General features: G+C 30.7%; 1 protein-coding gene across 5 annotated transcripts in view; it reads right to left on the bottom strand.

The window, feature by feature from the left end:
• The window catches only part of LOC130442405 (protein peste-like), a 35,138-nt gene extending 17,664 nt beyond the window's left edge, over positions 1 to 17,474 (bottom strand). Inside the window, exons 1-2 of one of the 5 annotated variants that reach the window (XM_056776491.1) lie at positions 8,570 to 8,615; positions 1,984 to 2,168 (exon numbers count right to left, since the gene is read on the bottom strand). Coding sequence is in view for 3 of the 5 variants with exons in the window: in XM_056776487.1 (XP_056632465.1) it covers positions 341 to 382 (42 nt within the window). In the remaining 2 variants the exon portion in view is untranslated. Of the gene's footprint in view, positions 1 to 340; positions 476 to 1,983; positions 2,169 to 8,569; positions 8,678 to 11,542; positions 11,687 to 17,096 lie in introns of those variants that run through there. The other 4 variants (XM_056776488.1, XM_056776493.1, XM_056776489.1 and 1 more) reach the window with 4 other exon arrangements.
• Between the last annotated feature and the right edge of the window lie 915 nt (positions 17,475 to 18,389).

Raw genomic sequence — 18,389 nt, 5'->3', positions numbered from 1 at the left:
ATCTATTTGTGTATATTTTGAAAATATTATCTACAAGATCTTTTTTTAAATTTTATCAATATTATTATATTTTTATCAGTATATAAATATCCATAAACCAAAAACAGCTTACATTAATCTATTTGTAAATATTACCTACGAAATTTTACAAATTATCTGATGGAAACGAGACTGGACCCTTCGAAATAATCAAAACATAATAATTTATATAAAGTTTTTAAAACATACTGTATACAATTCTTCATATAAATTTCGCTTAACACGGACCACCCTATATATGAACTGACAGTAAATAGTTTGTTAAACGTAGCAAAAAAATTACAATCGTGTCATTACTTACTTTGCGTCCATGTTTTATAACAGACAATATAAAAAAATTCATTATTATCAAATTATTAACAATTTTCTTGGGATTAACAATTTTTTTGTTAAGTATAATTCATGTGCTTGAGCGGAGCAAGCCACAAAGTCTAACTAGGTAGTTATACGACAATATATGTAATAAAAAGAGATATTCAAACGCGATAATAGAATGGACTTTGATCTGTTTACTCCTAAAACGTCTGCAAGGTTTGAGAAGGCGGCGAACAGCTGCTAGGAGCGTGAACCCCAGTAATTTAGCGGAAAATTAGTAATGTAAGTTTATAAATAAATAGTAAAAAAGTACAATCTTGATCTGCCTCAATTTCGCGGTATACATATTTCATTTCTACACAACAGAACGTTTTTAGATTATATTTATAGTCTGTTTCAAGTTATAGTCCATTCAATGTACGAGAGGGTAACAAAGCTTATCTACTAAATCCGAAACGTATTTCATTCATTCTAAATATTACTACGAATAATCTGAATTATTTCTAAAATTTTCATTAATGTAACAGAGCTAAAACAATCTTTTTGCATTTTATTGGTCTATTATAACCAGATGCTGTACAGAACAAAAGAAAAAAGTTTGGACTGGCCAAAAGCCTAGTATATTTGAGATTATACAGTCGTATCATAATATCTAGTACCTATTGGTCAATAAAAGTTGTCAAAAATCTTGTTTTATTTTCATTCCAAGAATATATTCACCTAAAATATGATTTTAGGTATTTCCATATACAGGGTGTTTCTATATTCGACAACGCTCCACCACAGAGAGATCTTATGAATGATTAATTTTGATATAAGAATACGAACCCTCATTGGGCCTAGTTGCTGAGATATAGGGTACTCAAAAAAAATTTGCCATACATCAAGAACGCCTTTGAATTTTTTTTCAAATTTGATTACCAATATGCTACTCAATAAAATAATATTTTCATATAAACAAACTTTGGAAAAATTCAACCAGTGGCGCGCTATTAGGGTTAGTTTTTACGCCACTTGAGCATATTCTTTTTTTAATTTTATTTTATATTGCCTGATTATTTTTAGCTAAAAAATTAATAACCTTTTGTGGAACTAAAATACACGGTGTTGTAGAAATTTGCCTCTAAGCAAAAGTCTGCAAGCACGCCAGTAATTTACAAATTAATTAATGATTCATCCAAATTCGAATAATTATTAAGCGTAAGTAGTTTGAAACAAATAAAAATTATTCATAGTCAAAAAATTGTTTAAACATATAACCCCATATAAAAAAATCTATAGGATGTAAGTCGGGTGATCTTAGAGGCCAACAATTTGTTTAAATAGTTTCTTGCCTCTGTAGCAAAATGAACAGACGCCTTATCGTGTTGAAACCAATTGTGTTGTCTAATATGTAACGGTACATTCTCCAACGTTTCTCCCAGAAAGCGCGTATAAATAGCTCCATTAAATTTATTTGGTAAAATGTAAGGCCCGATTAAGCAATCTCCAACCATACCCACACACATATTTCTATAGTTGAAAATTTCTTTCCCAGTAAATCTAACCTCGTCGGTATACAACACATTTTGGAAAATTTCGATTTTAACGACACTTTTGTAAATACTAATTTGAAAATTCCATACGCACCTGAAAACCTCTAGGTTCTAATGCTTGAGCACTGGCCAATTTGTATGGATGTAACAGTTGTTCTTTTAAAACTTCCCATACAGTAGAATGGTCCACTCTTAAAACGCGACCAACAGTTCGACTACTTAAAGATGGCCTTTCAAAAATATTTCCTCTTCAACCAGATGGGGCATCTGTTCATTTTGCTGCAGCGGTAAGAAATTACTTAAGCAGACGTTTTACAGAAAAATGGATTGGTCAAGGTGGACCCAATTGTTGGCCTCCAATATCACCTAACTTAATAATTTTGTAATCTTATATGAAAATGAATTGGTTATTTAGAACTCTCTGTGGTACAGCGTTGTCGGTCGATTATAAAAACACCCTGTAGTGAGGAGGTCCAAATTACGTATTCTTAATAGTTTAGTTCCAGCTTGCAAGGTGCAATGTGTGATCTATTGTGACTTCTAGTGCGATTTTATTGTTTTAAATTATTTACAGAAAACATTTATGTAAAAGTTTTGATGACAGAGTGGAATTAGTTATACGCTCGGTGTTGGAAAGAAGAGAAATATGGCGAGCTTCAAACATTACGTAAAGCTTCAGGGAAACCAAAATTTTAAATAGAGAATCATTTGAAATAAAGATTTCGAAGGAAATGCATTCTTCTTCAGAAAAGAATTTCCGATAGTGGACAAAATTTTAGTCACGGTTCGAGATGATAGAAACTATTAGAAGAAAATTGGTTTCTCGCTGGGAATAACATTCCAGAAAGTGTATTCTAATAGAAAAAAACAAAAGAAATGAGAAAGAAAAAAGTAGTATATTTCATTCAGAAGAAACATGGATCAATAGATGATGGGGTGTATGTTAATCCCGAGGGTCATAAAAAGCTAATATGAATTAAGTTGAACCGACGCGAGGACAATATTCATAGAAATTAAAAATTTCGTTTATAATATTTGAAACATTTAAAAGTCAGTTAAGGGATTCATGTAAACAAACAATTTGTATAATGAAACAAAGCGTGAGTTGGTTATTACTCGCCTTAGGTAATCAAAAATAGACGTAATGAAAGAAAATATATGTAAATAGTTATGTCATATAGTAATTTATAGCAATTTATAATCATGTTTGATATGTTTATATGTATTGAACTTAACCGCATATTGTTATTTAGTGTGTAATTATAAATCAGGTGACTTAAAAGAAGATGACGTTCATTTTGCACTTTATATTCCCGTTTGTGGTAATTCTTTATTTACATTAATCACCTCCTGCTGTTTGGAAGTAAGAAGCAAGTTAATTAGATGCAAATATAAGTTATACAAATAATATTTCATAGGAAAATAATCGAGGTATAACTTGAAATGATATTTAGCTGTCTACTAAAAGAAGTGATAGGTCTATGGATTACGAATGCTCCATCATTTTATTACTCTCCGATCCATAAAAATAGACTATAGAATGCGAAAAACCAAGAAAATCCATTTAGCCAATCAGTAACATCGCAAATTTACGAATATAGATTACATAATAATTTCATTAGATTCAACCACTAATTCATATTATTTATTACAGATTTTTTTTAGGAAATCATATCATAATTCGGTCAATTTCGACTTTCGAAATTACATAAATTCCCATCAAATCAGTAAAATTGCTGAAAATACAATTGAACATAGAATTTGAATGTTCCCCATCATTTCCGTGTATGAAAAAATTTTTATTCAAGGTCAAAGATAAAAAAAATGAGTTTTTTGCGACTATCAGCAAAACGGTGAGTTTTATCATACAAGTACCTTGGACAAAAATTGTAGATCATAAAATTATCTACAAAAAACGTATCAATACTTTTTTTCCTACAAGCCACTGTTTCTGAGATATAATGATTCAAAAAGTTGTAAAAGTTGTTGTATTTGATGGTTGGAACTATCATAAGTTCATCAAATAAATTATCAATTGACAAAGATGTTGCTAAATTTCGACGATGTTCTGCAGCTTTGAAATTTCTCGTGCAATCATTATAGCCATTAAATACGACAGTAAATCTGAAAAATTATATAACTTTTACAACTTTTTGAATCGTTATATCTCAGAAACGGTAGCTTTTATGATCTGCAATTTTTGTCTGAAGTATTTTAATGATAACACTCATTGTTTTGCTGATAAACAAAATCATTTTTTTGACTTTTCACCTTGAATAATTTTTTTTTATATGCGGAAATGATGAGGAATATTCAAAACAAAAGAGAATACTAAACTCGCAGCTAATTTTGAAGTGGATATCTCCAAATACATTTCAAAGATGTTATAATATACGAGGGCTCTACTGAACGTTTTCAGATATTCCAAAATAAGTATTATTTTGAAAATTTGACTCCGTTTTTTATATAATCTATCGTAATACATTTTTTTCTCTACAAAACCATTTAATTTGAACTTCTTACGACTAATCTTTTGAAATTTGTTTCATTCTTTTTTCTCCCAGGTCATCAATACTTCATTGTATGTTTTTGTTACAAAGTGAGAAGTATTAACATAATTCCAGTCCTGTGTTTGGATGAAAATTCCATATACACATTTTCTGATATACCAGTCAACACTTTTCTTTGATTTCAGTTACCAAACAAAGCAGCAAACCTTCAACTGCTTTATAGTTTGGGGATCATAGTGACAAAAGATAGATTCCTCATCGTTTAATATGTTATATGAATTTTTTAAAAATGAGTTGGGCCTAGTTTCCTAACAGATGTAATCTTTACAGATGTTATTGCGATCGGTCAGAAGAAAAATCTTCCTACGATGTTGGTTTTTTCCTCTTAATTCTGCATACCAATTAGGGAGAAGAGAAAACTGACCAAAATATTCCACCAAAGAAATATGATATCTACCAAATGGTTTTATAAACATTTACAGCTTGACCCTCGTATCAAAAAATAATTAGACGTACTCAACAAAAGAACTTTCACAAATTACCAATAAATTTGTATAAATTTTACATTTTTTCGTTACATTATCATTATTTCTAATTATATATTATAATGGATAGTTGACCTTCTATCTATTCATATTATATTACAATTGTGTCATGATTTCCTATTATATATAAAATGTATTAGTAAATAGTAAAAAAAATATTTTTAAATACAAAATCCTGGTAACCATGCGTTTTATCACGTTAACATTGCTGCATTTTAGCTTTTAGACTGTTTGGAAATAATTTAAATTCGATTACTAGATAGAAAGCGTTGTCTATGATTATAATATACTAATTTTGCCGGAACAATTCAAAGCAGTATCTGAACATGCGTTCAATTACATTTTGCCAAAAAAATATCCCATTACCCATGAAAATAGCAACATTGCTTACAAATTAATATCTACTATATAAGAAAGTGTGAATAGAAATTTTACAAGGCAGCAAATTATTAAAATATTTGGTTTCATTGAAAACGAACGCATTCAGTGTCCCAAGTAGTTGCGAAAATCCAGTACGGGGTCAGCCGTCAGCAACTACACCTGCAGACAATAGATTTTTGAGAATGAAAGCTTTATAAAGAAGAAATTTATCGGTAAAATAGCTTTAAAAAAAGAACAATTATATAAAAAGCATTGAAAAGAAAGTAGATAGTAGCAAAACCAATTATTGGAACAACCTACAGGTGCTGAGACAGGCAAAGACTCTTCTTGAGAACTATAACCAGCGAAGATCTGCTGAATGTATCAACCTAAGTAAGAACAATCTACGAAAACTAACAGAAGTCCCATAGGTACACTGTCGCCTCAACACCCACCTGAAGACGCTAGACTTAGCCGATAATGTAGCGTCCATATTACCCAGCAGCGCATAAAATAGCAGTGGGTTCCTCAGTATCACAGCAAGAAAGGGGGACGAAATAGATCTTTTTGGTCTTTGAAAGAGGGTCTGTCAACTTGTCGGTTGGAATATTTTTAATGGCTCAAACATTATCGGTACTAATAGATGTTGTTCCTTAGACTCCTTGTAAAGTTAACAACTGTGTTAATGTATGATAATGAACGTGCTCTTGTCACTAAAACGATACGTTAGTAACTGCAAAAGGTAAAATGTTTTGCGAGTTACCTCCTAGAGGCCCTCGACACGAGTTTTTGCTTGTGGAGGTGGCAGAAGTGCTAGCTATCCATACTTATTACAAATTATTAAGTTGCTCTCTACGTCTACTTTATAATGGACACGATTAACCCTCTTGAATTCGCAATTATTGATTCTGTAAGATTTTAAGTCTTGTATATCTATAATACATTCACTTTATTTTCATTATCACGTCTTTTGGCTCGCGCCCGAAAAACACGAGCACACCGTTCACAGTCTAACACTCGTGTTCCTACGTGGGGAGTTTGGAACGAGCTTAAGGGATGTAAGTAACATTTACTAATGGAGAAGGATTGTGGGTCCAAGGGATTGATGGTTATAAAGTTTGTGACTGGTAAATTCTCTCAAATTCGATATATAAGATTTTTTTCGCAGAATGTACTGGATCTTTATTTATTTACCTCGATACTTTTGGCATGAAATTATAGACAGCTTTGACAGGTTTCTATAGGAATTTAAACTCTGTTATCCGTTTATGATCAATTATTAATTTGTATAATAACCAAATGCATATAGGAAAAACAGCAAGTATTGCTTGTCGGTCGTTGTGGCCAGAAAAATAGAGGAGGAGGTTTGAAACAACATATCGATACGTAAAGAAACGGTATTTCTACTATTTTTATGAAACCGTGCTTTTATCTTACTTCCGCGAAAAACCTACTGAATTAAAGCTCATAGTATGAATATTCTATGCTGAAGTCGACCATTTTCATAGAGGAAAACATTCGTAAGTATGTTCAAACTTCTAATAACTGTACCATTGATATTCATATCACTAAATAATTTTATGAATCAATGTTAGTTTGGAGGATGATCCCAGAATTACCTGGCATAACCTGAAGATGCCATGCTGTTTAGTTGTTTGTCAGCCATAAAAAATTGTTATGTGATGCAATATTTTTATTTGAGTCCTAGGCCCCACAAATTTAAAAGCTGAACTAGATTGTACTCTGAGTGAGACTGGTCCTTCTTTATCAACAGTAAAATATTGGGTAGCAGAGTTTAAGCGAGGCCGTACGACCTGCGCAAACCAGCATCACACCCAATGAGGTGACGACTCCAGAAACGTTGAAGAAAATCCACAAAGCGGTATTGAATGATCCTCGACTGAAAGTGGGCGAGCTAGCAGACATAGAAGTCATTTCAAAACGTGCTGTACATAGCGTATTAACTGGACATTTGGACATGAGAAAGCTGTGCGCAAGATGGGTACCGCGTTTGCTCACAATGGAACAAAAACAGCGTCGTGGAGATGTTTCCATTAAGTGAATCCAAACAATGGACTGTATGTATGGTTTGTGCAGTGTTAGAATCGGGTTGTGGAAGACGCAGGATGTAGTCTGGTTGATAGTATAAAGTATCTACTGTAGTACGAGGATAGGATAGAAAATTTGAAAATAAGAAACAAAAGAAACAATCAAAACAATTGGCTGAAAATCGGCTACAAAGAATGCAAAGGCCGTTCCTTCTCCAGTCAAGGTCATGGCGTCGATTTTTTTGGATTCGGCGTGTGATAATTTTAATTGACTATCTTGAAAAAGAAAAAATAATCAACAGCGAGTATTATGTGAAGTTATTGCAACGTATGAGCAAAGAGTTGTATCATCAAGACAAAGCATTAGCTCATATTGCATTGGCTAAAGTTACTGAATTAAAGTTTGAATTACTACATAATGCACCCTATTCTCTAGATTTAGCCCTCTGTTTTTTTCAGCAGCAATCGATGGAATGACGACACTCTGGTTCTTCAAGACCTAAGAAGTTTCGTGTCCAAAAATCTGCTGGAAGAGTTCTTGCTACAATTTTTTGGGATTGCCATGGAGTAATCATGATTGATTTTTTGGATAAGGGTAAAACAATAACTGGAGAATTACTATTCGACAATACTGACCACTCTACGGGAAAAAATTGAAGAGAAAAGACGCGGAAAGCTATCCAAAGATGTTTTGTTTTTGCAGGACAACGCCCCTGCACACAAATCTCATGTTGTCATGCAAAAAATTCGTGATTTAGGGTTTGAATTACTAGAACACCCCCCTTATTCGCCAGATTTGACTCCGTCCGACTATCATCTCTTTCCTCAACTCAAAAAAGGTTAATAGTTAATTATCTTCCAACGAGGAGGTAATAAAAGCTGTGGAGGTCTGGTTTTGCAGAGCAGGAAGAAAATTTTTTTTTGTAAGGTCTAGAGACGTTGCAGGTCCGCTGTAATAAATGTATCCAATTAAGAGGAGAATATGTTGAGTGATGATATATTTTGACATTAAAATTTTGTTTGGTTCTATAGTAGGCTAAGAATTTTTCAATATATCCTCGTATTCTTTATAAGATCGTGATTTAGATGCCCTGATAGGTATTACAGTTTATTTTAGAAAATATGTTTAATAATAAAGAACGTAGACAACAAATTAGATTCTAATTAATAAATGAAAGAGAAGATTGTGATAGAATCTAAATAATTATCTAACTTACCAACTTTTTCATCTAAATATTCATCACGGCACTATTTCTAACAAAGTTAGAACATGTCTGCACGATTTATTTACAATATATTACTATATCAATAACGTAAAAGTGAATAAAAACTTGTTTAATATATTCGCAAATAAAACAATCAAAATAAATTAACAACTTTTTATATTTCAATAAATTATAGGTGCTAGTAGAATAGTTTTATTAACAGAAATAAAACAGAGAAACTGGCAGATTGTATTATAGGGATGAAATGAAATTTGAGAAGTTGATTAAACGGAAAATCTTGTACATTTTTAATGCATGGATTTTATGTTTTCTTGTTAAAAGAATAATTTGTAAAATTTGTGAATTGCAAAGTGCCCCAGGTGTATCTCCAGAGATCCACGAAAAACTCTACAACACAAGTGTACTTGAATTTCCATAGTTAGATCTAATTTTTTGACGAGTTGGTAATATGTGTAAATTTCACAACTAAAATTAGTAATGATTATTTTGAAAGTTGTTCACGAGTAAAATAGCCTTGGAACTTCTGCTTTAGATTATGGATCATCGATTTATATTGATTTGCGGATGGGTAGGGGGCGTTGGTAGCAGAAGAACAGATAAGTTAAGAAGCTAAACCCTCATTAACCTCTTAGTCCTACAAAGAATGAGATGTGCCACTGGAGCTAGCCATGCGGTAAAATTTCAAATTATGGACCTTCGATTGATTGTGATTTGCGAACGGGAAGGGGTAGGAGGTAGCAGAAGAGCTGATAAGTCGAGGAACTGCACCCTCATCTGGCTACAACTAATAAATAATGAAGCCAATATGACAGGCAATAGATTGGTAAATATAGCAAGCGATAAATCTCCAATTGGAACGCAGAGTAGACCATGAAAGAGTTGGAAAAATAACCTAGACCCACGTTGAGGAAGGACATCAAAGAAATAAGTCTTATTATGGAAGAGAAAAGATGAAGAACTAGTTTTTTAGGGATATTGTATTTATGCTACTAGCGCTGATACTGCACTCCAAAAACCCTTTGGAAGTGTAGGAAGTGTAAATACTAAAAAAACTGCAAGAAAGTATGTTAGTATTGTATTTTAGATATTCAATCACACAATCTATCTAAGTGTTTTTAATGATATAGATAAAGAGAGAAAGAAATTCTTTATTGTCAAAAAATTGTTAATTTGTAGACCAAAACTTGTGAAAAACTAAGAAACAAACATAAAAATAACTAAATGAAGGTAAAACAAATAAGATAAAATATCAATATGAGTAACAAAATTATAGTAATAGTTAGTTTATAAGTCCATAGTCAAAATGAAACCAGTATGCAGCATGTCCGGAATTAAATATTATTCTTAGAATAGAAGTCGTTTACAGAGTAGAAGGCACTTTCCAGTAAATATGCCCACAAATTATTGTGAAATGCGGGAAAATATGATATCGATTTGATTTCAATTGGCAAGTGATTGTGCATGTTTTTGCAGTGTAAAATATTGAGCCCTTAACTAATTCTGAACGTGGAGTAGGTAGATAAAGGTCCAGCTCCACGTTCCTAAATGGATAGTCGTGCAACGTCCTTTCTGAAATTGGAGAAGCGAACTTACGAATTAGGCAAAAGGATACAACGATGAATAAGGAAGGAAAAGTCAGAATTTTTAATCTTATAAAGAAGTCTCTGCTGTTTAGTCCGAGTAAATAACTAACAGCTCTCTTTTGTAATTTGAAGATTTGTTCAAATTGCCATCACAAGTACACTAGAAAGGAAGGGCATATCAGAGATTGCGACTCAATGAGGGCATAAGGCCTGTAAAGGAGTTGGATAAGTCAGTTCTTTGGAAAATGATCTCATCGCAAAGCAGGAGGGACTAGAGATAAGGCGGCAACATGTAACTCCCATTTCAAGGAATTGTCCACAACAAGCACAAAGAATTTTACAGATTCAACGACGTTAATGATGGTGTTATTTAATAAAAAGACTGCAACGTTTTATTATATGATAAAACTTTTGTTTTAGAATGACTATTTCACAAAGTTAGTTAACCAACTGACTTATAGGGAATATTCCTGTGAAAACTCTCTTCTAGAATTCAAAAATATATATCTTTTAAGTCTATGAAAACCTGGTTAGAAGATGGGATGGCTTAGATCGTCTTGTCGTTTCTGGCCGTGAATTTATAAGTTTTGACGCTAGTTTATTTTGATTTAATGGCACTCTTATAGAATTATAATTCATAGAACTTTTTGAGAGTGTCTCTAACAAGCGGACTTCTAGGTCTTAGTGTATCTTACTACCTCTAAATGATATTGGAGTTAGTAGCGATTCCTCAGAGTTAAATGCCTTAAGACCAAATTGGTTCAAAAACGACTTTCTATATAAATAATTTTTTTTTCGAGACCAATTTCTTCTTTTTAAAGAAGATATACTTTTCCCAAATTTGTTGTCGATGTATATATACATACCCAAATATTTGGCATAACCGGAATGTTGAAATTATTGTCCATTTAGAGTTAATCGCGTTTCATAGTGTATGCCACTTAAACAAATTGGTTGCAATTCGCTTTCATGCGTCATGTTTCTAACCAACTTTGTCTAAGACTATTTGAAGATTTTTAGAAACGATTTCAGGTATAAGAGTGCTGTATCATCATCGTAGGTTGCTACTAAAGTTGACTTAGTTGGTGGTAGATCAGCAATAAAAAAGAAGTATAATGTTGGACCTAGAATGCTACGTGGTAGTTCAGCAGATATTGATAGATGTTTCTACCTATTCTAAGTTTTTATAAAATAAAAAATGTAAACTATAGAGGGTTAGATCATGATTACGATATATCAGAAACATAGAACCATCTTTTTATAGTTTTTATTCAGATTTTGCATCATAATTGTTGTAGTTACAATTCTTTCTATGAAGATTTGATTGATTATAATTTATAACATGATACATCAATTAAAGAAATTACATTTATCATCTCACCTGGAAATTATCCACTGCCAGGTACCACTATACTGATCAAAATAATAACGATTAACAATTTTTGTTTTCTATATTTCTCATTTTAACATGTGTCTCAAACTATATCTCTAAGTAATCTTTACTTAACGAAAACAACAACAACTATTGCATATTGATAAGATATAACCCGAACTACTTGCATACTATTGACTCGACGCCCACGTGCAAATTTTAATTTTCAACGAATACATCGGCAATTAACTCGATTAAAGCTATGAACTTTAATTTAATAGGAAGACCGAGGTTAACTGTTCTAATTAATGTCGATATATGTATGGAAAATATTCGGTATCCCATCTAACATATATCTATTAAATTAGTTTCGTTTTATAATTGTTAATTATTATAATGATTTTATCCCCAATGGAGCCCTCGCTTTTGTGACTCTTCTCGATCTTAATAGTCCAGTCAAAGTTAGGTGTATTTCGAAGAAACAAATGGAAAATTTCAGAGTGTCAATTTCACTTTTGCCGATTTTTGATCTCGAATTTAGTATTGAAATTAAAAAAGTTATGGTGTTATTATAAAAATTATACAGATCGAAATAATTGAGTTGATAATTCAGAAAAATGCTCTAAAATGTCCAATTTATAAATAAAAAAATTAGCAAAACTACTAGAACTACAGATTTCTGAAATACAGTACTGTAAATCGGTTATATAAAAAAATTGTTTCAATATTTACATTTAAAAATGGTGAAAAAATTGGAGACAATTGAGGGCGATAATTCCAGTGAAATAATTTGATGCTGAGTTGTCGTATTTAATTATATTTCAAAGTCTATGAAGAATTTTTTTTTTCAAAAAGTTTTCGTTGTATACATTTTCAGTGCTATAAATGAAATAATGATTATTAGAATGCCAAGATAAAGAATAAAAAATTCTTTTCTATTCTAAACGTATTTGATTTTTCAGTACAGAAATTGTTCAATAAAATCATTTTGTATCAAATTAATTTTTTTGAATCAATATTAAAATTGAAAAAAAAATATGATCCTATTCAAAAAATGATATAGATTTTAGAAAAATACTTTCAATTGTGTAATCTGTGAGAAAAAAAATATTATTAGACCATAACTACGTATTTCTGAATTACAGTCCTCTAAAGTGGTAGTGAAGGAAATTTAGGGTTAAAATTAAAAAAAGTTAACAATAGTTTGGGGCAATAGTAAAATAAACCAATGTAACGATGCTACGTTGCCATGTTTAATAATATTTCAAAGACTATTTATAATATTGTATCAACAAAATTTTTATTTCAATTTTATCAATATAAGAGATTAAAAAATAATTTAATTACATACGAAAAGGGGAGAGAACGTATTATCGTAAATAAATTATTAAAAATGGTCGATGGCACACAATTTTTCAGGAATATGGCAATACAATAATTATCTTCAAATTTATCATCTGATAATTTGGATATCAAAAATTTGTTTATAGTCTTCCTTGGTAATTTAAATTGATCATTACATTCCACAGATGTGATATCAATTCTATAACATTTAGATATTTTTTTTGCATATTTCTCTCACTAAATGATGGGTTATCAAAAAAATTGTTTAGTCATATTCAAACCTGAAATATAATTTGACAGTATCATAATTTAAATATGTATAAACATCGACCTTCACCCTACGGTGTAGCAAATAGAATTTGGAATCCTTATAAACGAGGGAAGCATACGAGGGTGGTCTGAAAAGTTTCCAAACCCAACCTGAAGATGTCAGCACTTTTCAAAAGAATTAGAGAAACATATTTGCCCATTTGTTGAGAGATACTGAAATTTAAGTAATTTTTTACGCTTAGTTTCTGTTTAACAATCGTATAAGTCTGAAAAGGAAGACAGTGGATTACCAAGGGCGAACCGTTTTTGGGATAGTCATTGTATTGTGTTAAACGACTATCTTCAAAAAGGTCAAAAAAGCGACTGCATTTGATATAAAAAGAAGTACTTCTCCATTAGGACACCGAATCTTCTTAAACTTGAACGACATGACTAAAAATCCCGACTTGCATTTCAGATTGGTTGAGCATCCATTGTATTCACCAGATTCGGCCCTCAAATACTTTTTCTGTTTTCTAACCTCAAAGTTTCACTATGATAAATAACCAGTAAGGAAAACCAATATTTTTATTCTATTTCGTGATGATTTGTTTGATTTCAGGTATACCTCAATTAAAATTTCGTTTTAAAGAATGTAAAATATGAAATAGGTTGAAACGTCAAGTTTTATTTAATTTTGAACAAAATTTCGGTCAGAGAAGAAGTTGAAAAAAATATATTTTATTATATTGCTTAAAGCTAAGTTTTCAACAATTACACATATTCAATTCATCTTCGTATTTCGAGCTGTTTTAATTAGAAATGTCGATTCCAGTAGTGAGAATTATTTCACTTTTATCATGCTTTGTATCTTATCGAAGGGTTACAGGTCACAGATTTCATAGACATCATTACGGAAACTGTTGGAAATATATCCGGAATATTATCTTATTTCATAATAGAATAATAAAAAAAGCTAGTGATAAGATTTTTCAATAGTCATCGACTAGATTTAAATTATTAGGCGTGATGTTGTTATCAGTTTTTAAAATAATGTAACATAAAAAAACGTTTATTTGAAATGAATATAATGAGTATTTCATTTTAGCAAGTCACAAGTTTATGATTCATCGGAAATGTAATATCATTATGGAAAAAAGTCGTACAAAGTCCTAACAATTTTTTAAGTAAGATACGACATTTAAATGCCTCAGTCCAAAGTATATCAAATATACCAGAGAGCTTATTGAAAATTTACAGTTGCATTGAAATATTGATATTTGTAGAAACAAAAATTTTCTATTTTTACTATTTTAGTTTTACGCTACATTTTTTTTCATGATTTCTCTATATATTAAGACTTTTATCTAGTTGTACAAAAGGTATTATCATTATAATTATTCAGTAGTTATCGTCATGACATTAATTCCAATGACACTTCTGCTGCTTGCCTGAATTGCAGGTCTGATGCAAGAACATATTGCAATTAACACTTTTTTGACAAAGATATCTTTTTGTGAAGTTCGTATATGAATCGTTTTCTGTCTCTCAAATTCAGACTTGTTTTAAAATGAGGAGAACCCAGAAATTGTGAGTTTAAACTCTTGCATCAATCTCAAATCTTCATGGTCTAATAAAATTAAGAGGTTGCAGTGGACCAACGAACAAAAAACTGGACTCATGAAAAGTGGGAGAGGTTTATGAAGTAAACAGTCAAACTTTGAGGTTTTTGGGCCTAAGAGAAAAGTGTTTGTCCGCAGGTCAAAGGAAGAAAGCTAGATCTATGTGTAATCTTTACTAAAAAACACGACGGAGGCTCGGTGATGGTTTGGGAGGAAGACCTGGTGAAAATATTAAAGAGAAATGTACTATGTTCTGAACAGCGCCTGATCGGTAAAAAATTCATCTTCCACAAAGCTTCCCATGCATTACTAGAAGCGGTGCGAAGAATATTTAGAAGAAATGGAAAGGAAGAATTGTGATAAAAGTAATGATTGGGCCGTCGCTGTCGCCCGACCTCAACCCGATTGAGTTGTTGACAAACTGGACAGGGAAGTCAGAAAAACAGCGTCGTCCTTCTACTACACTTCTTTAGAATATTCTTCAGAACCAAATAGACGATGATTATTTCTCGAAATTGTCAAGGAGAATGCCAAAATCTAGCACCGAAATTATAAAAACGAATATTGATGAATCGGAAATCTGAATATCAAAATCAATTGTATTATTTTGACGCAAAAGCAAAAGCTTTTGACCGGTAGTGTATATTCTCAAAATAATACATATACATTATTGAACCACACTCTCATATTCATTTGAATTATAGTTTTTATTCGTTTTTTTCAGTCATATGATGATTTATGTTATTAAAAACATTAAAAAAATTGTTGTTGTTGTTTTTGTTGTTGTTTTTTAGTATTTGAAGATAATAAAAAAGAATACTTTAATGAGATAACTAAATTTGAGACATCAAATATGGATAATATTGAAGGAATTTGTTTTAGTAATGGAATCATTGTTGTTTCTCTATTAAATATGTGAAGCATGGAAGACTATATTTTGATTCATAGAATTATACCTCAACTACATTCATTTCATATTTTAATAAATATAAGTATAGACCTAGTTAACTCATACAAGATATGTTCTAAAAATATTTTAGTGTCTTAAATTTTCATTAAAAAAGTGTGACTTTTGGAATTTGAGATAAAAAAATGCTTCACGTTTTTAACTATTTACAGAAAATGTTGCAAATCCAAGTAAACCTTGAATAATGCTCTATTTTGTTAAATTAATATATAAGATTGGCAAAAATGTTAGTTTAAGGATTTGGGAATAAAAAAGAATTTCTATTTGATAACATTTGTTAATGATAAACTTTGTTGTAATATGTTTGGAGATGAATTGTTCAAAGATTGGTGGAGATTAATATTCACAGGAAATTTTTAAATATTTTTTTAACAGTACTTCATTTTTCGATCATTTTTGATTGCGAAAAGTTGTGTAAACGTCAAACTCTGTTTATCATTGGTAAAACATCACATTTAAGAAAACATATCGACTCCAATTAATAGGAAAAAGTACTTTCCAATCTATATCGCCTTTTCACTAGATTATAATATTTGCAGAAATGAGTATTGTGAGAAAAATGAATCTCTATTCGATTCCAGTTATTAATAATAATATAGATAAAGTTTGTTGTAAGATGTTTGGAGATGAATTGTTCATAAGTTGGTGGATATTAATATTTACAGGAAACTTTTAAAGATTTTTTGAACAAAGCTTTCCCTTCGATCATTTTTGATTGAGAAAAGTTGTGTAAAGGTCTAATTCTGTTTATCATTGGTAAGACATCACCTTTAAGGAAAAATTTCGACTCCAATTAATAGGAAAAAGTACTTTTTAATTTATTTCAGCTTCTTACTACATTATAATATGTGCAGAAATTACTTTTGGGAGAAAAAATGAATCTCCATTTGATTCCAGTTAATAATAATAATATAGATAAAGTTTGCTGTACGATGTTTGGAGATGAATTATTCACAGTTATGTGGAGATTAATATTTACAGGAAATTTTCAAAGATTTTTTGAACAATGTTTCTTTTTTCGATTATTTTTAATTGTAAAAAATTGTGTAAATGTATAACTCTGTTTATCATTGGTAAAACATCACCTTTAAGGAAAAATTTTCGACTCCAATTAAAAGAAAAAGGTGAATTCTGCTTCTTAAATTTCACAAGAAATATTTCCCTGCAGAAACTATAGTTTGAAAAAATTTTTAAGTAAAATCAATTGCTATTTGTTTGACTGTGTTTATGCTTTGAGAACATACTAAAAATAATATATTTCACCCATCAACTTAGAAATTTGTACTTTGGGTAGACGATTTAATGAAATAGAACCAATAATATTTTCAATCAAAGTTTCTTATGATTCTACGATTCTATGAAATATTTATCATTTACTTACGTTTGTCTGTAAATGAGAAAAGTTGGCTGGCATTTTGGACTCTTCTCTCTTGTAGTTCCACAAGAACTAATGCTTCTTATACATGAAACTGTTATATATTAATTATTAAGTTAGACCAGTCGTATATTATGAGTCTATCACTTTTTTCCAATTTGTTTTATAACGAATCCACGCATTATTTAATCTTCAATTTACGACGCTGATAAGAACTGATAAGAATACTATGGTGCATATGTATTCATTTTCAAATATACATGTCTCAACATAAAGGTAGTATTAATGATAAATATCGAAATTTATCTTTTATAGTGAAAATTTTGTCACATGAAATGGCAATGAATATTTGTTGTCAACTATTATGAGTTCAGTGTGCTCAATTGGACCTAAAAATTAACTTTGGAAACTTATAACTCAAACCAGATGGTTCTTAGCATACTTTATCATTGGAATTAGGTACCCGGTGTTGATTATTTCAATTGATAGGTAAAATAATTACAATTATTAAGATAAACATAAAGTACTATATTACATTATACAGACCCCGCACTATAACTAGTAAAAAGTGATGTAATGAGTTCTCCCCTTGTTTAAAATTCTAATAGGCTTCAAACCGACGCACATTTCACTCTTTACGTCGACCTACTGATAATTAGAACTCCAATATTGAGTTAAATAGTTCGCACTTTTAAGGTATCTAAAACATAAGCTTCCCTCAACAGTTTGTGACATCTTGATTAAATAAAAATTTCATAATTCCTCTCAAATTCGAATATCATATCAACTAAAGTACATAATCTTTAATATTTATATATATATATATATATATATATATATATATATATATATATATATATATATATATATATATCAAAATTTCTGGAATGGTCTAGAAAGTTCTAAGATGTATTCAACTATTATAATCGATTTAAGATACTAAGTTCTAAAAATTCTGGGAAGTTCTAGAACGAGTGCAAACTATCGTAATCGATTTAGGATGTTCTAGAAAGATTCCGAATGATCTGGAAATTTCCAAAATGAATGCAACTTATTGTGATCGATTTAGAAAGCTCTGGAAAGTTTTAAAAATATCTGGAATAATCTGGGAAGTTCTAAAACAAGTGCAAGCTATGGTAATTCATTAAGGATGTTTTAGAAAGTTTCTGAATGATATCAAAATTTCCAAAATGAATGCAGCTTATTGTGATCGATTTAGAAAGCTCTGGAAAGTGCTATAAATCACTGTAATGATCTGGGAAGTTCCAAAACGAATGCAAACTATCGTAATCGATTTAG

The sequence above is a fragment of the Diorhabda sublineata genome, chromosome 4 (assembly GCF_026230105.1).
Source record: "Diorhabda sublineata isolate icDioSubl1.1 chromosome 4, icDioSubl1.1, whole genome shotgun sequence".
Taxonomy (NCBI): Eukaryota; Metazoa; Arthropoda; class Insecta; order Coleoptera; family Chrysomelidae; genus Diorhabda; species Diorhabda sublineata.
The sequence above is the reverse complement of the archived record's forward strand: the minus strand, read 5'-3'. Positions and strand labels throughout refer to the sequence as shown.